General features: G+C 39.3%; 2 protein-coding genes across 6 annotated transcripts in view; one reads left to right on the forward strand and one right to left on the reverse strand.

Annotated features, from left to right (window-relative positions):
• LOC144091364 (uncharacterized) overlaps positions 1 to 25,901 on the forward strand; it is a 218,944-nt gene that overhangs the window by 56,448 nt on the left and 136,595 nt on the right. For all 4 annotated transcript variants that reach the window (XM_077623668.1, XM_077623679.1, XM_077623653.1 and 1 more), the window contains one exon: positions 19,302 to 19,377. The gene's annotated coding sequence lies outside the window, so the exon portion shown is untranslated. The remainder of the gene's footprint in view (positions 1 to 19,301; positions 19,378 to 25,901) is intronic.
• The window catches only part of unc13c (unc-13 homolog C (C. elegans)), an 88,934-nt gene that overhangs the window by 46,641 nt on the left and 16,392 nt on the right, over positions 1 to 25,901 (reverse strand). For both annotated transcript variants that reach the window (XM_077623629.1, XM_077623620.1), the window contains exons 3-12: positions 23,863 to 23,885; positions 22,944 to 22,990; positions 21,214 to 21,292; positions 16,680 to 16,733; positions 12,147 to 12,366; positions 11,509 to 11,736; positions 8,138 to 8,279; positions 4,796 to 4,965; positions 3,155 to 3,270; positions 1,917 to 2,080 (exon numbers count right to left, since the gene is read on the reverse strand). In XM_077623629.1, coding sequence (XP_077479755.1) covers positions 1,917 to 2,080; positions 3,155 to 3,270; positions 4,796 to 4,965; positions 8,138 to 8,279; positions 11,509 to 11,736; positions 12,147 to 12,366; positions 16,680 to 16,733; positions 21,214 to 21,292; positions 22,944 to 22,990; positions 23,863 to 23,885 — 1,243 coding nt within the window. The remainder of the gene's footprint in view (positions 1 to 1,916; positions 2,081 to 3,154; positions 3,271 to 4,795; positions 4,966 to 8,137; positions 8,280 to 11,508; positions 11,737 to 12,146; positions 12,367 to 16,679; positions 16,734 to 21,213; positions 21,293 to 22,943; positions 22,991 to 23,862; positions 23,886 to 25,901) is intronic.

A 25,901-nucleotide genomic window follows, 5' to 3' on the forward strand; every position in this document is an offset into this window, starting at 1 on the left:
AAAACCCATGAAAAATAGCTGTTTTGCTTTACGGATGCTTTCACCCAGAAGGAAGCTCTCCTAGTTGAGTATTTATGAATTCATACTGCTTGGTTCGATCCCAGGTCGGTCCTCCTGTGTGGAGTTTGCATGTTCTCCCCGGGCTTGCGTGGGTTTTCTCTGGGTACTGGCTTTCCGCCCACATTCCAAAAACATGCATGATAGGCTGGTTGAACACTCTAAATTGCCCCTAGGTATGAGTGTGAGCATGAATTGTTGTCCGTTGTCTCCTTGTGCCCTGCAATCAGCTGGCCACCAATTCAGGGTGTCCCCTACCTGTCGCCCATAGTTGTCTGGGATAGGCTCTAGCACCCCCCACAACCCTTGTGAGGATAAGCGGTTCATAAAATGACTGAATAATGTTATGTTTCAGCAATGATAGGCATATAAATATTATAATTTAAAGATTGCTTACATTGTATCATTCTCGAAAGAGGCTCAACAATCACGTGATAATTTAAAGACCTCATTAATTACTGTTTTTACCACCCAATTTATCCAGAAAGATTTGTGAGGGGCTGAGAAAGTAGAGCGATGTAAAGTGACTGATGACGGAGTCAATTCAAGTCCTATGGTTCTTGAATGCCTCAATCTCCAGAGCCAATTATACTCCCTGATAGTGCTTCACCCACTTGACTTTTTCCCCATTGAATGTAACACAGGAGGCAGTGGAGGGAGAGCTATTTGGGTAGAGAAAAGGGCATTCAACAAATAGGTTGGAAAGGTTGAAACCTTTAAGAATTCATGAGCAGGTACAACAGATTCAACAGGTTCTAAGCTCAAACGCTGTTGCAAGTCATTCACTGCTCTACCTGTGCATATCTAAACAAACCAGAAAGAGAGAGGGCTTGTGCAACCTGTACAATCGCATAAAACATTTTAAGCAGGCAGGATATGACCAAAAATACGTGGTTTCTCAAGTAGTACACCAGCCATTAATCATAAAGAACCCCATTAATCAGCTAATTGTCCTCGTGTATATGGTGCAATACAAGTCATCAATAAAAATGTGAGGGAAGCAGTCAAATGCATACAGGCCCTTAGTTTTCAGGATGCAGCTATTATATTGTTATTAAAACATTTTCTATACCACAGGAAACACTGAAGCTTAGTGGCCTTGCACACACAATATAAAATAAATCAGTTGTTCTTTGTTAAACTACATTTGACAAGATGTGGAAGTATCAAATGAAATCTTTCTCGCCCATGAAAAATGTGTTCACAGTTATGACTTAATGTATCTGTACATGATCGGTTTATTAAAAAAGAAAAAGATAAATCTGCACACTGTCAAAATGGCAACTCCACAATCTATTTCAAAGTCAGTCATTTGTGTCTGTAAAGAAAATGACTTCATCCCCTTGTGGAGAGTGGTCTTAGAATTGCTTTTAATCTTCTTTTCAGCATGGAACGAAATCAATATGTATTTTTATATTGACTGAGAGACTAGTGGTTGAACGCACATGTCCTGTTCGTTGCTTGCTCATAAGGTCTACGAATTAATACGACTATTTTTGTATGTGTCCTTTTGTATGTGTTTTACGAACCGGTATGGGTGCATAAAACAGTTTTCTCACTAGGCCCAGTTCAAGCTTGCGCTAGTACAGTTAAGAGGTATGAATAGATGAATAGGAAAAATAGAAGGGCCATTCTGGGCAGGAGGTTTATTTGTCTACATAAACAATGTGACTGAAGCAGAGTTCAGTTTTTTCCTGGACCCGAAACTCAATCAAACTTGGAAACTCAATAGTCCTCTGAGCTCCGATAGTGCTGAGGAGACATTACAGTCTTCCTCTTCTCTTTCCGCCCTACACTCTGTCCGATGAGACAGTAACCGATGTCTGAGGTACAGGACCATAGATCAAGGTGGCACTCACGTCATAGCCTGATAGATGGACTCTACTCCGTATCTCATGGCAAACTCGTCCACTATCTCCTGGGAAACATCGTCGTAGTAGACCTTCCATGCTTCTTCGCCTTTCACCTGGGGGATCTTTACCACGCCGTTGTTCCTGCCCTCGGTCAAATAGTGGAACAGGTTCTGTGAGTGAGACAGGAGATAAGGAGGTATGGGTTGTGTGATGGAGAGTAGGCTCATTCAGAGTTATTAAAGATACACGGGTTAGCATTGACACACATAATCTACATATTGCTGAAAATAGGGGCTTGGGAGCATCGGAAGATAAGGAAATGGATTCCTCCCATTTATTTTGGAAATACAGGAAACGGAAAGAACACATTGAAACCACAATTAGGATTGAAATTGTGTTAGGGGAACAGGCTACACTAAGTGTGAGCCATATTACAGATCAATGGCAGGGAAAATATAGAAAAAGATTCTTATTTGCAGGAATCCTCGGGTCCCTGAGCAGGATTTCCACTTTAAATGTAACCAACTGTGAGGCAGGCATGGTAACTGCTCCCCCACTGTGCTTTTAACTTGAATGAGATGCATTGATACAGCAACATGTCCCTAAGCAATTATTTATAGAGATTTCCTAGGACTTTTGTGTTGGTTTTTATTCAGCATTTCTACTTTCCGTTTGAACAGCACAATACAAATTTACAATTGTTGGGCAACAAGTTAGCATGAAGTGAGCTCCTGTTAGGGGAGCTCGGCCCACCATAGGTTCTGGCTTTTTAACTTGTCAAAGTGAAATAATCTATAGCTAACAATACTGATTGGTGCGTCTCACCAGAATATACAAATGATAGTTTTAAGTCAAAGTGACTGAAGGCACAGCATCAAATTACTTTCACAAGTGAGAATGTAATCAAAAAATGCTATATTTTGTATTATATTCCATACCAAATTCTATATTACAATACATGTAAATTATTTATAATCGTTCCAATTTACAGTTTTAGGCCATTTTAGAGTATTGATTTGAAGATATGCTTTTCAGAAAAAATGCAAATGTACAATGTCTTACAAAAATATGTCATTGATCAAAATGAGACCAATCTTATGCGTAAATGGTCTTTCTATTTCTTGAACATTTTGGCTGAATTTGATTAATATTTAGCTGGCCGCAAATGTTGCTTCTTATCATGGATACTCTGTAAATGTAATTTCTTCTTTAAAAACAATTGGACGTTAAATACTGCAGGTTACCTCATGTAAACAGGTGTACTGGCCATGAGGTGGCACCACATTCTCCTCCCCCTTCATTTCTACGCTGATCTTAAGTCTAATTGCACCAGATACAGCAGACTTGTCAGTTCTCTTATCTGTAAAAGACAAACGTGCAAAATAACCCAGTCAGAATCCTTTGGGAAAACATTTGAAAATGAAGCAGAAATTCGGTATTGTATTTGCTACCACAGATCCAAAACTAGACATGTTTGAGAAACTTAACCTATAAATTCATCAGAGTAAATCTCAGAGAGAACAGTAACTGTCCTCTACGTGGAGACTGTGTCCTTGAATGCATCAAAACAACATGACTTATGGAGAGAGCATTGCTCATAAATCAACCAGACTATGCATCACATTATCTAAAGACATTATATCAATGTCAAGCATCATTGATTGGATGACATCCCATAATGAAAAGCATTAATGCAACAGCCCCTCGCGCGAAAAGCACTAAACACTTAACAGCTGCATACCTTCATTCAAAGGTTCTTATTTAGATTCATCCTGAAATTTCACCTAAATCCCAAAGATCCTAAAACCTTTGCGAATAGTGTAAATGCAGACATACACAGAAAGCAAACCTAATTCCATCTCGTGGTAGACTTTCAACATCCATGGTATTGTATGCAAAAAAAAAAGAGTGACGTTCTACTCCATTCTTCACTCAAGTGAAAAATAATTAAGGGACAAAGCGAAGCCATGAGTCCCTGCGTTGAAGAGGCACTGAAGAGGCTTCAAGAGGAGTGCAGCCGGAGGGCGATTACCCACATTGGCGAAAGGCCTTTTAAACATTCATCATGGGAATTTAAAGAGACTGAACCAAGGCACCGGTCGTGGGGTCACTATTAGCGCAAATTGCTTCCTTTTAGCGAGAGAGACAAACAATACTCCAGCAGCAGTCGCCACTCCTTATAATCCGCCATTCAAACCATCGTGAGAGCGGAAATAGTGGAACATTCGGAACATTCGGAAGAGCAACCACAGGGATGTACTGTTTTGTGGTATTTGAACGGCATTGATGGTCTCAACTGAAATAGACTTGATCTGACCATAAATTCATCCTGCTATCTTTGGGGGTAATGGTTATTGGATGGGAGCGGATGTAATGGTTACACTGCGGCTAGTCTAATGGGATTTTGTAGGGAAGGCGCCGACGTGGAGATCTATTTTCCCGTGTGCATACAATATATGGCATGATGACAAGGACTGAACGCTAAGGCACGATCTAAAGTTTTACTTTAATTAATGGTCCGTTAAGTCAGAATCGTACTTTAACTTTCTTAGCGGTCTATTGATATTTTTTCTGAAATTATTCAATACTCCTCGCAATAGTCCTGTTGACTTGTTTGAATCAGGCGTATGGCAATTTCAAAAAATATATATCCTCTTTAAACCTCAGCAGCTCAATTAGGATTAAATGATATAAAGGCTGAATGTTGATATGACAAAATCTAACATCCACAAAAACAAAATGCCAGGCAATGAAGAGAATTGCTTTTGGAGTACATTGAAGCAATTCATGAAATATTTCAAATTGGCTTGTAAATGTAGGTCAGTGCGTCTGCTAGTGTTTGCTGTTTAGGGTAACATTGGCACAGTTGCCATTCAAATACCTACCGAGATTATACCAAACATCCATTTCCCCGCTGAGAGTGCGAACTTCGATAATGGTCTGGCCGAGGAAGTCGTCTGATTCCCGCTTAAAATGCTGCTTGACCCGCGACTTGATGTCGTCATCCTCGTCCCACACGCGCACCTTGATGCGATCTGTGGCGTTGTGACATTCGCTGGGAATTGCACAAGCAAAAGAAACGTCGGTCAGAGCAATCAGCGGCATCGTGTTCTACAGCATCGCGTTCGGCTGACAGCTCATTGGGTCGGGGCGCTTAGCCGAGCGGAATGACTTAATGTCAAACACACAATTGGATATAAGCATGGCCACGCACAGACATGCACGTTCTTTCACCTTTTCTTTTTAAAGCACAATATGATAAAGAAATCTTGTCTGTCATGAGATACAATTCTGCATTTGTGAATGAATAGCATGCATCTTTTGTGTGAGTGCTGATTCGTCTGTCACCCCCAAGACGCTATATGACCTTTCCTCCGCATGACTTTCTCTTAGCGCATATGCGGACATCATCAGAGCAGAGCTGCTTGTTACACAAGAATGACTGCATAGTATTCACAAGGAGGATTATCTATTTCTGAAAACATCATTATGTAAAATAAGCGTTGCTCCTGTCCAACGGCCGCTTCGCCGTAACGACGCCATCGAGCACTTATAGCCAGAGATGGGGTCAGAATGTCCGGTCCTGTGATTAATACCAACAGATTAGGTCATGTACTAATGACGTATTGGGTGCAAAATCCACAGGAATGTTAGCCGCAGTATTTCTGCGCTAATCCCTTTCTTTGGGAAGCCCTGCATACTAGCAGACACGCTTGTCTAGGATTTTGCTCTTTGCGAAGCACACAGTAATGTATCACTCTATTAATCTACATCCCTACAGTAATGGCCAAGAGTTTTATTATAGCCACCGCTAGAGCCTCACTACAGGTGTACAGCCTGTGTGCAGGTGGCAGTGCAGTTTCTGTGGTTGTACTTGTGTTATTTTCGTCTCAAAATGTTAATCAATTTCTGGGATTATTGCATTTTGATCGATGAAATTAAATATACACATTTCCTCTTAGGTGATGGAGGCATGTCTTGAGTTCACAATTCATTCTGTTCGCATTCAATAAATGGGTTAATATCCTGAAGTACTATATTCTTAATTCAGATAGCAGATATATTGGTTTGGTTAGGAGTTCAGTAATTTGAGGAAAGGTCAATATGAGTGCTGAATTGGAGCATTATCAATCGACTAGTTATATTTGATTTGAAGTACAATGGACCCCAAAAAAGGACTTTGCTGAGGGGTGAGAGAGACAGGGAGAGAGCAAAACGGAAATCATTTCAGTCTATCTTGATAAAAAAGAAAAAAAAGATTGTCTCTGTATTTTCTATAATATCTGAATTCGTAAGTGTGAGCAATTTCAGAGAACACATCCTAGAAATTCTTGAAATTACAGTCAGCCTTAAATGTGGAAGCCATTCGCTACTTTACTCTATCTGGAATTGCCATTTATGTTAATGCTCTGACCAAAATCTTAGATCTCAAAGACATTCCATCAAAGGTGCCAGACGTGATAGAGCATGAACTACGAAAAAGAGCAACCTCTAGAGGAATGATTAATCCAGGGACTTTCACACAAGCGTAGTATCACGGCAAGTAAAAACATTGGGGGAAGGTGACAACAGATGAGGTCGCACAGTGATTCATAAACACTGCCAGCCTCTCACATTACTGGCTTCATAGCTGTGATAAGATGCACTCATCACGGTGAAGCACGGTGACAATGGCTCGCCAAGTGATATTGCTGTCTGGAGCGAGGCATCAAATGCACGAGAAGATTTGTCACTATGAATCTGCTGTCAGACCCGCTTGTTTTTGTGGTGATTGTTACACGCTGATTAATGCCATCTGATCGCATTCTGTGTTAACTCGGCTCAATTTATTAACTCGTATCGCAAAAATACGAGACGTAATGGTCCTGAACGAGGGCCATCATGTTAGAGATAAAAAATAGCAGATTTATAACCTGACACTAAGATTTGTTCTCCAGTATTCTCACGGCATTTAAATTGGACGTCATGTAGGCAAACCCAGGTGAAGTCTCAGAGGCGACCGATTTATCAACATACAGTATCAGTTGCTGCAATACTTATGGGAGATTTCCATAGAGCAACTGAGGACAACTAGCCTATGCAAAAACGCTGTGACTCATATAACCATGTGGCATATTTACATGCACATTAAAGATAAGGTACTGTGGGTTAAAATACATATCCCAGTCTAATTAAAACATTCTTTTATTCAGCCATGCGTTGAGAAGACAACTACTGAATTTGATTAACACTTCAAATCTTTTTGTACTACATATGTTTCATTAAAAAAAACTGTGATAATTACTTATTCCTTATCACATAGACTGTTTGCTTGTTCAGCCGGAACAAAAAAGTTTTGCTGAGTAATGATGGCTGCAATATTTTAGGAATTTCTAGTTAGAAATTGTGTATTCCTCCAGCAGGAGTATTAAACTCATCTTCGTCACGAGCCAAAGAAAATATGTCCGCCAAGTAGCAATGCCACGATTATTCAATGACTTGGCAACTACTGATAATTTTCAAATGAATGTGAAACGGTAAATATACTCTCATAAGATGGTGGATCATGATTACAAAATTGCTTGCACCGTCCCTAAAATTAGGGGAAATGTACTGTAGTATTCTATTTTCAGACATAATAATAGGACATTCGAGTGATTAATTTTGCTTATAATGAATAGGCATTAAAAGAGAATTTCGGAAAATCTGACAGATCTTCACCCGCCGCATTAAAGAATAAAAATGACTGCTCATTAATTTTCCCCATTAAGTAGCAGGGAGGTTTCGTCAAATCCTTTTCCTGGTTATTTTTTATGTGGACATTAAAAAAACCTAAAAAAAAACGTTAAAATAGAACAAAACTAGGAGCGGGTAGTAAAGGAGTTGGGAAAATCCTGGGACTTCATACCTTTTTAGAGCAAAAGAAAAGGGGCAGATGGGTAGGACTGTGGGGAGGACATATGTCACATACAATTTATTCGGTTGGTAAAACCAAAGGGATAAGAGCTCTGGTGCATACCCTGATGGATGGCACTGTAAAACTCCAGCAGGACTATTTGTAGAGCTATGCTGCATGCTCTATCAAATTATACTTCCGCTAAACTATTAATAAAACAGGTTTACATACTAAATAATGGATTAAGAACCTCCTACCCCAGCCCCTAACACACACACACACACACACACACAAGAGTCCCCGCATGAACTATCCAGACAAAGAAATGGTAAAATCATTGGGTGCTACTTACAAATAGAATCTCTCGTCCCACACCGGGTTAAGGTTTCCAAAGATGGTCTTTGTCCGCCGCTTGGTTTTTCCCACCTGGACGGTGACATACGGATCACTGGAGCCTGTTTTATCTTTAGCCTGGAGCCCTTGAGCACTCATGACTGGAGTAGAAAGAAGTGACAGGCACTTAGATGTTCCCAACAAATGAAATTCAGATCTGCGTGCGAGTAGGAATAAAGATTTTAACATTATGAGGCTTTTTTGTCAGGATTGTCTTGCTCTTGTTGGGGTTTTTTGTTTTTGTTGTTGTAAGAATTGTCTTGTTCTTCTTATCCTGTGGTTAATAGATTTCCAATTTTTGGTTGTCTATCATTTTGATGAACCCATATTAGAGTGTAGCATCAGCAAAAGGATTGATGTTAAGCCTAATGTAAATGTCAGAGGTGCGTATGGTGCTTGCAGAGAATCAGTGGCGAGTGGATTCGAGACATTTTAAAGCTGGGTATTAGGTTTCCGCCTTGTATTTGCAGGTTAACATATGGCCGCTTAAGGCCAGGTATTGTATTTACCAAAATGGTTTTCATGGAGATTACTCCTCAGACGGGGACTCATAAGACTCTGGGGGACCAGAACAATTTAGAGAAATTATGCAGTTCATTTTCAAAGCAAGAAATACACTAGACTTTTCAGTTTCTTAGTTTCCCGCCACGACCGAAACTAACCAACCTACGACTTACACCAATTTTAACTTTAGAGAAATCAATACCAAATATGACTAAATTGCATCTTTAGAATATTTGTCAAGCAACAGTATTTTCACAGATTGGGTTCTTTGTTCAAATTCATGCAAGATAGCCAGGAGCTGAAAAAAAATTGCTCTGACTAGACTGACAGGATAGATTTTCTTTTCATTTTGCTCATAATGTTAAATCTATCCATAATTAATCTCTTGTCCATGCTGCGTACTTGTGATTCAGAATCCTGTACTCCACATACTGAGAAGGGCATAAAAAGACAGTTGTATTTCACCACGCCATGACGGGGTGATGAGTACACTGGGTCATTAAAAATGTAAGATACTAGTTAAATAATTCAGGCTACATATAAACCCCAGTCCAATGCATCCAGAAGTTGGAGGGGTTATTCAAACGTACAATCCCTGCATCCATACACAAAATCACTATGCTTTGTTTAGTTGAATAGAGTACACAAGTGTACACCTCTTTAGGGCCAACATATTAAAAAATACCCAACATACAGTCTGGAAGTCTGCTTTCTGATAACAATCGTAGAGTCAAAGACAGCAGTCAAGTTTGATGGGTCAGGATGGAAGGTTTCACAATCATCACTTGTTCATAGAGCCTATTGAGAGGTTAAATTGTGATAAGTAGCATTCTGCTACTATCACGTTAAACCTATGTAAACTAAATCTGTTCTTCTGCTATCATCACTTTCAGTTTATGCTCAGTGTGATTAACTATTTTAGTGGACCACTTTATTACAGAGTAACAGCCCAGGTGACCATGTACTGTATTTATTCTATTTTTATGACCACTGCAGACGTGATCTCTGGACCAAATAAATCAAAATAGTACAAAACTCATAAAAAGTAAGGTTTAAATAAGCTTAATTTCATTGCTATCTGCACATTTTCAACAGTACTGGAATGGGAGCTCAGAGAATCTCTTAGTGGTGCAAAAAATCATAATTATTACATAGATCTGAAGTTTTCTCTGGACATTGATGTTAAATTCAGAAGCATAAATGTGGAATACCTCAGGAGAGCCGTGGAGTCAATGCCAGACTGCCAGTCATTCCTTCTTTAATGAATAATGACCAAATAACCATGCAATGCCTGCATGCTAAAATGGTACATTCAATAGGCCCCTGGGGTATCAAGAGAGGCAGTCCTGCTTTTTGTCCAGAAGCTCTCTCCTAACTTCCCTTTTCCCCGCCAATCCAATATCGGACAGCCCTGTCTATTAATGCTTCACTGCCTCTGTCTTTGCTGCTTACTCATGTATTGACACCAAAATGCAAAATGGGCAGTAACTGGGTTGAGCATGACAAACAGCAGTCACCCTAAGGAATGATTAGAGACCTGAGAATGAGGCTTATCTTCCCAATATTGTTTGCTCAAGTGTACTTGACAAAAAGGGACAAGAAAGGGTTTGGCGTATAGTTTACTATTGTAACAATTTTGGGAATGGTGATCTTCTTTTTTTAAACATGATATTATATAATGGCACTACGACATGAGCTGGTAACAGACGCCATTTTCGACTGTCTGTGTTTTACTAGAAAGGCTGGTAAAGACGATAAAGTTCATGACTAGGGATGGATCATCAATTTTCCTTTACAATCACCCGAAAATGTTACGTTGTATTAAGCATGAAATAACCCATGAAATCGAGAAAGCGATCCCAAAATGTAGACTTATCAAAGAAAAAATGAAGGTGCACTCAAGAGCTGTCGTGTCAAATTCAACGTAGCCACTTGACATTTTGATTGGCATCTCAGAAAGCATGCTGGTGGGCTCATTTCCAGATCTTACTATGCAAATTTACCTGAGCCTTTCCAGCTGTGGGATTAACCTGAGACTGAACTTCACAAAAGTTTCACACCACAGTGCCTCAGGGAGTTTGTTTTATTTTTATTTGAGGCTTGTTTAACATTTGCTGGAAGTAGGGCCCTGTGCCTTCTGTTTTCACTGGAGCTCCAGTTGTGTTCAGAATAATAGCAGTTTGTTTAAAAACCGTAGGAATGCGACTTGTTTCCATAAAATGGACTTTACTTTATACTGTATTTACAACACATCAGGAAATGGCTATCAGGTTTCTTTGTATTTCTGAATCGAAACTGAAAAACCTTCGTATGGAATAGCACTTTACGAATGTGCCATGCTAACATGGTAGTAAATATAATGACTTTAACCAACTTCTGGCATGTATGAATTGTGATTTCATCCCAGGACAATTGAGCAATGATGGACAATCCCAGTTTTCAGTTTTGATAGTAATAGTTGGAATTTAAAAGGGAAATTTAGACTCAATTTTTCAACCGCCTAAATCAGGGATCTCAGTTTTAGAATTGTACTAAAATGGCACAATTTAAAATGAGACATGGTGTGCAATTATTTAGTTTGCATGAGAATAATTGTCATGATGCGGGAGTATTATCACTCAGTTTTTGTGTATTAACTGCCAATAATAATTTTTCGAAAACATAACTGCATAGATGACTTTCCTACTTTTGAGTTATGACTTTGTTAGTTAAATAGCATATCATTTGAAGGGCTGATAAACTGATCCAAAATATGTAGGAGTTTTAGTGTAGTTTTGCTAACTAGCCTGACATTGAAATATAAAGCATGTAGTGCACGAAGCTTACCGGTGATGCTGATTTTAGCAGACCACTTGGATGTGCCATCCAGGACAGCTTGCTTGGCTGTCTTGAGATGGCTAGCAAAGTCTTCCTTGGAGATATCAAACATCTCCTGGATCACCTCAAACACCTCAGGTCGGTTCTTCTCCCGTATCTTCATTCGCTCCTTCATAGCCATAATTATATTCTGGGTCTTGTCCTCTGCCCCATGCTTGGAGCTCTTCTCCACTGCCCCTAAAATGATTTTAAATTCAAACGGTAACTAGAATATGTCCTCTATTCTTTAAAGTAGGAGCGCTGTGTTAGGGTATTGAGAGACAATTCATCCTTATCGCATTGACAAGGATAAATTACAGAATGGTTCAGGAAAAGATTACTATACTACAATACTACCATTAAAAACATTGTGTTTTGGTGTAGCTAATCCATTTAAGTGTGAACGAGGCAGTAGCATCCTGCGGCACCTTTCTATGTTACAAAAAGGACAACCCTGATTATATTACTGATTGGGAATGATAATAAGTGCAAGTGCCTGAGTGTGCAATTTAAACGAACCATAATTGTATTCTTTGTAGTTTGTGAAACGGTATATTTTCAATTGACCATTGTAATGCATGTTAGCACAATTCAATTGGGAGACTTACTTTGTAAACAATCTGCATTTAGCAGGTCTTGGCACTTTTCGTGGCATTTGACGCCGCACTCGGAGCAGCGCATCCCTTGGCGGGCGATGCCCCACAAGAGCCCCTCACACTCATGGCAATAAGTGGGTGCAGTGGCTGTCCACACCTCAAAGTTGTGTGGCGTTGTGGAAGAAATTGGGTATATCAAGGCCTGGAGTGTCTTTTTGAAGACGTGAAGTTTCTGGGCAGATAAGAAATAAGTGTTAGCTGTACCGTGGAATATAATAATATTTAAGAGTTGCTTTTGACTACAACTATATTCTAATAAAATATTTCATATGAACAGAGATTATTAATCTAAAGACAATCCTGGTAGTCCACCAGGTTTAGAAGCAGATAGAAAACCCGGAATACAAATCACTTTTAACTAAAGTAGCATTTAAAACATCACGAAAGACTGAGGAATATTTATGCTCGGTTAGATTTACAAATTCACGAAACTTCAACGTAAGAGAGGACTCTGTCAGTATTTCATGAATGTCTATAGATGTATTTGTTGGATTATAATTTTCACAACCAATCACCCCGTGTTCACATTCGTGCGGTTTAAGATGTCATGGTATCCAAAAATGAAGGCTCTAAGTCATTATTCCCACACTGTCGTTTAAGATGCATGATCTGAGTCATTAATTATGCAAGTTTTGTTTATCACGGTCTGATTACCCTCTAAGTAAAGGAAAGGTCCCGACGTATGAAAGTAAATCAGCCTTACATCTCGTTAAACTCAGATTAACAACGGCTTTAGCCCCCAAGGCTTTGTTCCAATCGACTGGTTGGCGGACTAAAACCTCTCCACACCAAATACTGGAGTTGACAAGCCCGTCTTGACAGAAACCTTCTGAAATAGAATGCTTTACTGCAGCAATGGCACCCCCAACAATGAGTGGGCCCTGCCAATTCCTGAAAGAAGAATCGATGTGCGTCGTAAAGAAGGTTTTAAAGATGGGAATGATCAGATTGAGATGGAGTTAGAGCAGGAAAAAAAGACTAGATCCATGGGGGCTCGATAAATCTGTCTATGTCCGCCATGCTCGCGATTCTCGTGCGTTAAAGAATCTTGGAGCTGCCCGGCACGGTCCACTCAGACCAACAGATGATTAAATGATGCGAGATGACCAGACAACAAGGTTAGGTTAAACGGAGGGGACTTTGAGTCACTCATGCAAAGAGCTGAAACCCTTTAATGAAACGCCAAAGGAAACGGCCAGAGATTTCCCTGTTTTAATCTAAGGGCGATGAGACGGAGCAGATGTCTAAGATTTATTCGACTCCTCTGTTCTATGATTTAACACGATTTGTTCCCCCTATGGCTGCGAACCCATTCAGCAGTAGCCACTGGTCAACAGAGGGCGCAAGGGCGCCACACCAATACTGTCACCTTAGAAAAGACAAAAGTGGAAAAACGAAAATCGATGATGAACAAAAGTGTTCACCTCTGGTTGTCTCATTGTCTCATATCGTAACATTTGGCCACAGAAACCGTTGACTATACTCGTGCACCACTTGCCACGCAAAGTCAGTCAAAACAAGTAATAAAAAATGGAAGGAATAAATGATACAACAATACTTTTTTTAATGGCATCGAAATTCTCTTCATCTCCCCCTCCCAAAGCTTCCTATCAAAACCCCTAACGGAAGTGTGAAGAGCGTTGGGATGAGTCACCCTTTGAGGTAACCTTAGCTGTGAGGTGCAAGAGAACGAGTTTGACAGACGCCACTTCTATGTGAGAGTAACAGGGCACAAAAGTCAAGATCTTGGATTTCCCGTTTGACCCTCCCTTTGACCACCCTTGTTTGTGTTGTCCACCACTCTGTCCAAACACCCACTCCTCAAACACAGAGGTAGACAGGGCGCAAAAGTTGCTAGTTGTTTTTCAGGTCTAAAGATTGGCTAGTCCACTCTGAACTTTTGTCGTGGCAATGACACATGATGCACTAGTGTTATTGCAAACACCAAAAATGCCATCACTTTTCTTTTCGTTCACCAAATGCTGTTATCTCTATATAATATCACACAAGGCTACATCTGACTTTGGTTTTAACATAGTGTGACTTGCTTTGATCGCATCTCACATTTTTTACATTGCTAACATCTAAATTTTGACTTGACTTCAAAGCCTGTCTGATTCTAGTCTCAACCCTGCTTTTTGGCATGGCACTATAATGGTCTTGTAGGGTTCTTCTTAGTAATGATTTGGTATTGACTTGCGTCTCATCCTATATGAGCCTGTCTGTTTCTATGTCGTGACTTTATATCGGTATTGATATTTTTTTAATATTCTCTAGCCCTCCATAGGTTTCGAGATGTCTTGTTTACAGTATTAAGTTCAGGTTCACCTCACTTTCTCAGAGCTTTTGTCATGAGCTCCTTCCATGTATTTTTCTTTTAAGGGTGGTCGAAATTTGGAATGTCTATTTTATCTTAAAATTTATAATCAATCCAACATCTTTTTGTCATCTTTCATCTGAAATTCATTCAAACTCAAATTTAATGACAGAATATTTCAGTGTTCCGATATAGCCAGGAAATAAACATCGTACTTAGAAGTGACATTAAAAACACAACTGATTAACTACATTAAGCCTGCGCACAAGGTTCTATTCCGCTCTTCAAGCACATCAATTGGAAGTGTGATTCAGATCGCTTAAATGCCAGAATAGTTGTAACATCTACAATATAGGAGGTAGAGAAGAGTGGTGGATGCGAGTCAGGACGTTTAAGATGGAGGGACCTCCCTAGTCGGGCGGTGATGGGCAGTTTGTTCAACATGGATGCCAAACTGTTCACGTCAACGCCATAGGATAGAGATGACGAATCATTTGCTGCGTTCCTTCCCTTCCATTCTTCTCTCATCACCCTCGTTGATCCGATTTCACTCCCTAACCTCATATGATTGTTTATGTCGAGCACTTCCCCCCACCAACCCGCTCTTCAGCCCACTCTTCCAGTCCTCATAGGGAAGCACTCTCCTGGACTTAATGCAGCAGATAAAACTCTGACATCTGCTCGGCCTACTTACCACAACCACACAATGTGCAGCCTTGCTGGGAACTCGACCACAAAAATCCACAAATCTTTGTTTGCCCCTTCTTCCGAATAAACTTCTCAACGCTTCCCCTTTTTGGTCCCTTGATTACAAGGACGCATCGTCTCAATTCATAAAGGGAGCAGCTCGTCTCCACTAATAAACACAATGAATATTTCATGTCTCTTCTGCTCCATCTGGATTGTCCATCCGTAAAATCCTTTTAATCTCACTCATTGCTATGCTATATTGTGAACTTTTGGCCTCATATCCAATAGACGACGTGCCTTAATGGGTCACTGTTTACCTGAACTAGTAAGCATGTTTTCCTTGTGTTTGCATACTTTAGCGGAGTATCCAAATATATTTTTGTCCTACCTGCTTTTATACTCCTTTACTTATGTTTCTTACATTTGTTAGCACTGTAAATATGAGCATGCGAAACAAATGTTTTATTACTAATAACTTTGCGTCCACATAGTTTGTTAAAAGATGCTATCGGGGTAACAATAGACGTGGCACACATTTCCAAATCGTTAACCCTAATCATCAGGACATATTGAAGCCAAAATATTTTTTTTCCATCTTTTGAAATGCAAATTACTTAGTCCTCATGATATAACTAGTCTGCCAGTTTTTTGTCTTTCTTTTTTCTCCACAGCACTATAAATCCGCCTCCTCTCTAGGAGAGACAAATTGCAATCAATTAAGCCTTGGAGGTCACCACAGAAGTGTCTCTTTCTATTGACTTCTGCATTTCACCTGTACTCTGTTATTCCAGTCTTCCAGGGTTGCCTGGTGTTTATTCATAAACTGATAGATGTTCAGACTTTGATATGAGGATAGCACATTTCAATATCTGGCACACAGGTGACATATTATTCAGCAACATGTTAAACACTGTAGCACAACGTTGACAATTTTGTACCAATGTTTTAGTCATCGACAGAGTTCAAATGGTCTTAGCATTGAATTATTTAATGTCTTTGGATAAATAATGGCATCTTTGAAGTAATTAGAGTCTCAGTAGGACTACCCATTTATTGCCTAATGGGAAAATGGAGATGTCTGAGGGATTTTGTTTCCCTTAATTGGGACTCGCTATCGATTTAGGAGAGAGCCACAATCGGAGGAAAACTATCTTTTCTACCAGTTCGACAAGATGACAGAATATTATGTTATGGTAAATTGCAAGGCGACTGTAAAGATGTCCAATTCTGATAAACTGCTTCCATGGAAACATCAATACAAATTTATTCGTAGTAGTTCATTTTTTAGAAACGTGCAAAGACTTTTTCTTTCCCATGTCCCAATCATCACTGAGACATCTTTACAACCACAGAATATAAGCTAGTGAATAGCCCTAGTGGTTCTGGCAACACCATCCTGCATACAGAACCACATCCGTTTCCGAAGAGCTCAGCTGTAACTGAACAATAAAGGCCAAGGATGCTCGCCGGGTACTCACCAAGTCCTCGTTATTCAGGGTGGAGCGGTTCACCAGAGCAAACGAGATGCCTGCCTTTCGAGCAGTGAGGGTCTGGGAGCAAAAGTGGAACAAGGTACATGGTGATGAGAAGGGAGAAATCCAATGACCCATTTTTCAAAGGTTTTTGTGCAATAAATCACAGACATTCACAGTGCAGTGAGTAGAAATGTGCATCTATCCACAACTCCAGCTGCGTATATACAAGTAAATCATTAAAAACAGTGATTGCTGATTGTCCAACAATGCCATTCATTCAATTAGGGTTGAAGGTTTAAGAAATAAATCATATTAAAAAAAGACAGATTGTGAACAATTCCATTTATAACTATTTCTCTAAATAATGCAGGCTGTTTAGGGCATTTTTTTTTAAATAAATTGATGCCTGTACATAAATAAGTATCTTTTTTAACCATGAACGTAACTTTGCATTTTAGATTAGTATGTAAAGTTTATTATAATTATGCAATTAGCATTAATTTATCATGCGCACCTTACTTTCTCCACATCTCGTAGCCTTTGACTTCTCTCCTTCAATGATAGTGATGCTTATTAAAATTGAGATTTATTTATTTTTTCAACTCAAAAGGGTAGCGTTTAGCTCTGCGAACCAGAAACTGCGTACAACCTCTGTAGGGTGTCAGCCTAGCCTATCAGCTTCTAACTTTCGCATGGAATATTTTCTGCAGTTTGCAAACAGCTGAATGCATTTTGTTTATATCATCTGATAGTATGATACATAAGAGTTAAAATCTCATCTTACTGGACGATTATTTCCACTGTATTCTTTGAGTAACCTGAAACTGCTTCCTTCAAATGAATTATTTTTTCCCATTTCTGGACGATGCACTGTTGATCACTTTAAGTGGAAACAGAAAGAAAGCTTACCAAAGCCTGCGGTTTCCAGACAGCCATCATTTGAGAGTGAAAAAGAGACAGAAAAAGAATTAGAGAAGTGGTAGAAGCTCAATTAGGACTAAAAAGCACTAACAGCAGAGTAACTGTGTTTTCCATAGTGAGCCAGAAGTGTCTTAACTGCCATGCAGGACTGCTGATTGTTATGCCTTAGAACTTTTGATAAGCAGATAACTAGTCATCAGAGATTGATTACAAAGCCCATTGCATGATTTTTTTTCGGTTAAGGGGTGTTTTGAATCCATCCATGCACTAACTATTACTCGATTGCAGTCATGCTTGACTTTCGTTGAGCTCGCTGTCGGGTGAAGCTTTTTGCTCATATGTTCTGCTGTTTGCTCTGCATAGTCATTTGACACAAACAAACACAGACGGACACACTCATGTAAAGATGAAGCCAGCTGCGGCACACATATCGAACTCTCACACATACAGCATACACCCACAAACTGTTGAAGAGCACAAATGGAAAGACGCATGTAGACCAAGTGTAGGAATCGCGGTTATGACGAGGAACAATTATCCAAAAACAATATATTAAAGGGACCGAGATCATCATTTTGGAGCAAGGTGATTTATTGTCATTAACAGTATTGTGTTCCACTTACACTGTTTCTGTTTGCACTTGTGATATATCTGTTATTTTCTCCATATTTTAAGTAAATATGCACAATAATTATTTTGTGAATGTGACTTACCTATTGAGAAAAAAATGAACAAATGTCAGAAAATGACCAAATTTAGGTGCTAAATGTGGATGAGCTTTTCAGGTCATTGCTGGTCTTTGTAAAGTTCGGAGTTTAGGAAAGCCAAGTAAAGATTTGGGATCCTCTTCTATACGCTATGGACTCTTTTTTTTTTTTTTTCTTTTTTAAAATCCATAAAATTAGAGTATTTGTACTTGATTCTTGATTGTTTTAGTTTCTTTTTCTTTCTGCAAGGCGCTTTTTTTCATCAGATGTTTTCATTTCGGTAGCTGTAAGCTGAACTAATGTGTCTAACCTATCGTTGCATCTTCTGCTGCTAATCGTAATGCATTAGTGTCCCTACGTTACATTTTATATTTCTCATTTCAGAACAACAGATTGATGCTATAGACATATGTCTGCTATATTGTGCTTGCAATATCCTATAATTCATAATGACACATTTACTAGCATGTGGCAATTGGGGAAAATGGCTTTACTGTCACCCTTCAGTAAATTGAAATTACAGTTGGTTTATTAATGGCAGCCATTCAACAATAGGTTTTAGATTCATGTTAATTATTGATCTCTTAACTAATTGCTTGTGTAGAGGCAAATTCTTTCATGTAGACGCAACTTTGATTCTCATCTCGGGCGCCAATGCTAAGCCTAGATAAAAAGAATTCAAGTGAGTTATTCCACTAATCACATTAGGCATCATTTACCAAATAGTATTTTGTATATTGATCAAAATATTAGTGCCGCCGTACAAAACTGATATGTTGTCGACTCGCTGATGAGGTTTAAAATAAATATTTTATCCCACCCCTAATATAGACACACCCACACGCACACACAATCATGAAAATGCAATGTATATTACGAAAGATATGTATCCATTGATCCTTTTAATCTATTATGAAGGATTTCAGGTGACATAACAAACACTGCACACACTGACAATAGTGGACCAGTCTTTACCACCAGCCTCTTTTGTTCGCAGCCCGGTTGTGGTAAAGATCTACGGACAGCCATGGAGGATGGCAAAATAAACCTCTACATGAACTGCAAGTGTTGATGTAAGTATTTAGTTTTGCTTTTTGCTTTTTAATCAACATGCACCAGCACTGCTGAGGTTGCTGCAGGCAATGCGACATGACTGATAGAATCTGATTGGTGGTAATATCACTGTTTTTTGAATCAATTTTCAACTTTATCTTAGATTTTTTTTCTCCTATAAATCTTCTTTCCGATATGTGGGTGAACCCTGCTGCTGCTGCCCTGAAGCAATCATACAGCAAATCGGGGGGTAGGTGGGGAGCGAGGGGATATTGACAAAGGAGAGGCGTGACTGGGGGGGCACCAGTTTTTTTTGCTGACTTCATCCCACGTGTAAAAGGCTTGACGAGTGCCACTTTACATGATTTAAAAGCCTCACACCGTTAAATCAAAAGTCAATGAAGTCTTTCCCCTATAAACATGTATATTTTTGGGTTGAGTTGTCAACATTTCAAGTCAAGTCCAAATCTAAGAAAAATAAAAAATAAATGTCAAAAAGGCTGAAATCTGACAACCCACTGAAAAATATTACCCATAGCTGGGATGGGTCAATGTAGGAATGGCAAAATCCCCAAAGATTTAAAAATTATGAGACAACAACCCATACTTACCAAGACAATGTTGGTTATTAATTTCATGAGAGACATGGACAAATACAGCATCAACTCATGTTGTTCACTGTGATATAAACATTGATCAACATCCATAGTACGTAGAGCATTCAAATGCACCTATAGTATTTCTCTACTACAGTCTCCTTAAGTTTTAAAATAACCAAACTACTTTTTAACATAAATATTAACTATTGGCAAAGTACATGATGATGAGAAACGTACATACACAAGAGACAATCACAGACAAACAAAAGTAGATTTATTTATTGTCGATTTTGCTAAATTGTTGTTTTACCGCCAGGTGTGTTCTTGCATTATATGCTAGTAATGATGAAACATTCTACATGAATAGAACTCCATACGATTTTACCTGTCGCTCCAGTTGAATGATTTAACGGTAACTATGGGTGGTGAGACGGATTTAAAAAGAAGGCCGCTATGGTAGTGCAGATGTGACTATCTGGTAGCCATTTTCATTGAGAACTGAGAGGATTTTATTGCTAATGAAGGGTCTGTCTGATGCTTTATGCCATTACGGAAGAATAGTTTTAGGCTAGTCATGGGTGGTTAGGCAGATTTAAAGAGGACAGATAGCCATAGTGTGCTATGACAAAATTTCTATGCTGGCGCCTTTAGTCTAATTCATCAAGCACGATAGCAATTTTAACTGGACCCTGTCCGCTTCAAGCTAACAAGTCAAGGTAAAGTAGATTGCATTTATGTTGTAACTTTGCCCAATTTTTTAAATTTGTTTTTAAATCGCCCGAGAGAAGATGAGTAGGTTTTTGTGGTTTGGTTTTTGTGTCTTTTAGACACTGGTTGTGTTGACATTAATGCTTTGACGACAAATGCTCGAAATTGTAATGTCTTTCATATCTGAGTCTTGTACCTAATACTATAAGACTATCATTAACAGTCTGTAGATGCCCAGGGGTTACGTGTTCATCTAAAACCAATGCGATTCTTGTTTAATCTTCCCCGAGCATTTTATTTATCTGTAGGGACTACGTGTTTTGTTGTTCGAATACAACAGTCTTCTAATTTATCCCTTTTATTTATTATTGATCTGGTACCTATGGAAGGCAATCAGCCAGCTTTGTACAGAAAAGCAAGATTTCTATGGCGTTCCTTTAGCTGATACTCACACGTAATACAGGGTTCCATCAGAGTGGCACAGCGAAAGGTCACTCCGATAGCTTTGACATAAATCACATACAACACCGTTTGAGGCAGATGACTCACCAGGTCTCGGACAAGAGGCACTGTCCTCTTGCGGCGTAAATCTGGCATGCTGTCAATACCGTAAAGAATACTGCCAGCCCTAGAGAAGTAGATAGATTTAAAGTGTGTTAATATCATAATAACATCATGTGAAGGCGGGACATCCCTCTTTTGATTTACAACCATGGGTCATTCCTCCTGTCTCACCTTTGGATGTGACTTCATTGCATCCCATTGTGACAGCCTCTGCTCAAGATCATTTACGGTATATTGTAACAGGTGTGAATGTAAAGTTACAAAAAAATGGATGGATGATTGGGGTGAAACAGTGTTGTTGTTCACACAAAATTGATCTTGAGTTTGTTGTGTATTGAACTTTACTCAATGACACTCACGGGCAGTTCTCAGTTTTCAATGGTGTTCACTTCCTACAATTTCACCGTAATCCATATTTTTATGAACTTTGGAACGCATGCTATGAGAGAGCATTATGTTGCATATCTTATAAACATGACATAAAATTGTCTGACCCATTACTTGAGGGGGTGGGGGTATTTTTTTGTTTTATGACCATGTCACATTTAGGTGTACATTGACCTCTCCGTTCTTTCAATCCTCACACTCTATATATTTCCCTCCGGTGTTCCATCAGCCTTGTTCCTTAGCCACCAGTCCCTGGGTGGAATCACCTCAACTGTCACTCAAAGACTCTCTAATGACCTCAGCAAGTTCTTTGCTTTGCAATGGAAGCTCACTAAGCCTTTGTGTCCGGCTGTAAGATCCCAGAGTTGCACGATTTGACGAGTGGAAGGGCGGGCTCTTGTCCCACCCCGGGGTCCCTTGACTCTCACTTCTTCTATGCAAAGGGCATGCACCAGATGGCCAAATAGTGAGCCGGAGTTCATGTAGGCTAAACAGTAGTAATGGCACAAATGAAGCTGGTGGAGCATGTGGGTAGAACTTCTGGCTTTAAGCCAAAAGGTTGAAGGTTAGAATCTGTGCTAAGCCTTTTTGAGTACATTTCATATTTCCTCTGTGCATGCTTTGTTTTTCACAAAGTGGTCACTGGGCTTGGGACATTAAAGGCCTTGTTCAGATTGGCAGCCAAAAAGTGACAGATTGAAACAGGATGGGTCTTTTGTAGTCTGTACAGTTACAAAGCACAGAAATCCGATTTTTGCGAGACGGATTGAAACCACAAATAGGAAGTAGTTTCATAACCATTATAGAAATTATGCTATTCAGTCTGGACAGCTACGTGGGTTTTAACTGACCGTGACGTCACACCACGCTGGATGATGTCTGCATTAAAACAGCAACCTACAAGATGGCTCAGTAATGTGATCCAATCTAAAAAGACCCAAATTAATTTTGGACAACTTGTTAAAAAATAGTGTGAACAGTCACCCCTATGAATCAGATTTGAGGAGAAATCAGATAGGCCTTCAGCCAAATCCACTCACGTTCCAGTACTTGCTCACATGAAAGAGTAGTAGTTTTAAATAGGCTCCTTTAAGTATTATATCTGATATAGATGTAAATAGGCCAATAGTCAATGAAATTGTCCCAACTGTTCCAAACTTGCCATATTTCGCAAAAAATAAAAAAATAGGGAACAAGCTGCCTTAACTAATTACAGCTGCCTGATAGAAAACAAAAGATTGCTGTCACATCGCCGCCGCTATAGGGTGAAAAAATCGCCTTAAAAGAAATTCCGAACCAATTAGATGACAAAGTGAGCCACCACTCACCCTCCAGACTGCAAGCCGAGCACTTTGGGGTCCAAAATACTGCGAGGCTGCAAGAGAGAGAAAACAAATTCTGTGGTAAAAGCCCGCTGGCTCAAAGATACATGACCAATCACAAAACAGCTCATTCATAACAAACACTCCCACATTCGGGACTCAATTCGGGATAAAATAAATGATGGGCGAGAAGTGGGAGAAAGGGACCACAGCAGGAAGGGAGGGAATCACCAAAGGCAAAAATGGACCAAATTATTCCACATCAATGTAATCTGTGGACTCAAGACTGAAAATGATGTCGCTCTTCGTGCTTCAGGCTCAGATATGCCTATTGTGCAATGTTCACTGACCAAATAATACGCCAAACAAATTTCTCATAAAATAAAAAGGAGCAGCAAAATGGGTTGGCAAGGGATAATTACACAGATTTTTCCCCCCTTGTTTATATTACACACGGGGGACTTTCTTTTAGTCATTTGGCATATGAACATTTTTTTTCACTTCACCTTTGGTCCTGTGATGGGAGCATACCATATTTTTCAGACTATAAATTGCCTCTGAGTATAAGTCGCACCAGCCAAATAATGCAAAATGAACATAAAAAATTAAAATAGGTTATTTCCCCAGAAACCAAGAACATACTCTAAAGTAAAAATTTAATTAAAATGTTAAATGGCGCACAACAGGCAAAATAGGCACCAGTTAATGTAACATTTACAGTTTTTTGGGGGTTAACCATAACTTGGAAAAAAACAGGCTTTCGGTGGTCAGAGAGAGGAAAAAATAACCATAAATTGCATTTGAGTATTAGTTGCAGGCCCAAACCAAAATAAAAAAAAGGGCGACTTAGTCTGGAAAATACGGTGCTAACAAAACCACATGCACATGCGTCAACATCACTTGAATGATAATAGTGACTTAAAACCTGATTATCCAAAGCACTGCAGTCTGAAAGGAGAAAATGACAGGAAATGCAATCAGGACAATTGCAGTTGCAAAAACAGTCATCTGATGAGTAGTGTTGTAACTCAAAATTTGATGCAAAAAATAATTATATTATCACAAAATACTGTAGCCTTAGTGGTGCAATTCAGGAATTTTAATCAAAATTTGGAGGATGTTTGTAATGTGGTATGAAGAGTTATTAAAAAGTTATTAAATGTGGGGGATTTAGGTCAAATGTTATAGAGTTCAGAAAATGAATTTCATGATAAGTTTATAATTAATTAGCCTGTTTAGCTCAAATTTGAAAGGTTGTTGAAATGCTGAGCCGAGTCACAGAGGTCAGAAATGTGGTGATGCTTTTAATTTGGCTGCTTAGGCAGACACGCTTCGAGCCCTGCTCTTCTTTAGTATCGCATTTATTTTTCCCGAAATGAAAGTCAGTAAAATGCCCTTTAGTTTAGCAGTCAATAGTAAAATCCTTCCATGTGCAGTTAACGTGAAAGCATACAGGTCTTAAATATATAATATTACAGAAAAAACAAACAAACCTATTTTTCCAATGTGGTTAATGAACAGGAATGTGTTTCATTGTTTCAATTGAACCTCTAAAATACAGAATACAGTACATGACAAATTTACCATATTTGTATCCATCAAGTTGGACTTGACTTGTTTTATTATCCTAACAGCTTATCCTTATTAGTGTTGCTAAATATGGGATGTCCAATCAGGTCCTCAAGGGCCACTCTGGGTGCAGCTTTTTGTTCCAACCGATCCAGCAGAGTTAACCAATGAGGTTTCTGCTGAGAAATAGCAGCAGTGACTGCAATCAACTGATTACACACTTGTAAGACACCAGATTGGTGTAAAGCTGTCCTTTTGATCGGTTGGCATGAATACATGCAACCGCTGTGGCCCTTTGTGGAATAGTTTGACCACCTCTGTGATAAAGCCTATCTCAGCAGGACGCAGAGGAGGAGAGGGACACCCTGAATCGCTTTGCTAGCCAATTACACTGAAGAAAGAGATAAACAACCATTTACACTTGTAATCACACCTGCAGATTCATTGAACCTATTGATTTTCAAACTCTGAAGCCTTTGTCTAAATGGTTATCCACTGCACTGCAGGAATAGTGCATGTACATTAATAAAATCATCCTGATGACCAAAGATGCACATTAAATGCACCGGATCAATGCACCATGAGCAGGCTGACAATGTGTCAGGAGTCCGCTAGCGGTATGTAATAGCATTTTTTTTGCAGACAATTGCATGGCATCATAGGCCCAACTGCTGGGACGTAATCCTGGCATTAATAATTGGATTTTGATTATTGACGTCACTAGTCTTATCTAACATCATACAAAGTACAAAGTGTTTATGACAGAGTGGTTAAATTGCAGCCGTGATTAAAGCAAACCCAGGCAATTTTATTTGCACTTGATATGCCGTCAAGTGGACCGTTAAGGTAATATTAGATGATGCACGGCGTACTTGAAAGTTAGTGCAGATGTATTATGGTTGTTAATGACTAAACATTAAAAAATTTAAATCTGAGCATGTGCGCGGATTTGGAATGAGGTGTAAGAAGAAATGATTGCATTCCCAGATGGTTGTTTTCTTGACTTAGTAATGTATTTTTATTTTTTGTTAGCGGTGCCTCGATCATACCGTGAAAATATTCTTTAAACGTGACTCAGACCATCGGAAGATTTTTTTTTTGACAGCACTATGTAGGATTGATCTCGGAAAACAATGGATCAGCGTACAGGGAGGAGGTGCGGCAAGGTTTTGAAAACAACAACCTGGACCTAAATATAACCCAAGCCAAGCCCCAAAACACTTGCTGATAAACCTCCAGACCTTTACCATAGAAGCGCTAAATTCTTCCTGAAAATCCTGAAAAGCTCCTGCACGTGCAATTGAGTACATTCGAAATAAGTCAATTCAAAGTGTACTATGAAGGTCCGGTGGGACCTGGAGCAGATAGTGAAAGCAGCGAAGTGGGGGGATTGAA

Source organism: Stigmatopora argus, chromosome 2 (genome assembly GCF_051989625.1).
Source record: "Stigmatopora argus isolate UIUO_Sarg chromosome 2, RoL_Sarg_1.0, whole genome shotgun sequence".
NCBI lineage: Eukaryota > Metazoa > Chordata > Actinopteri > Syngnathiformes > Syngnathidae > Stigmatopora > Stigmatopora argus.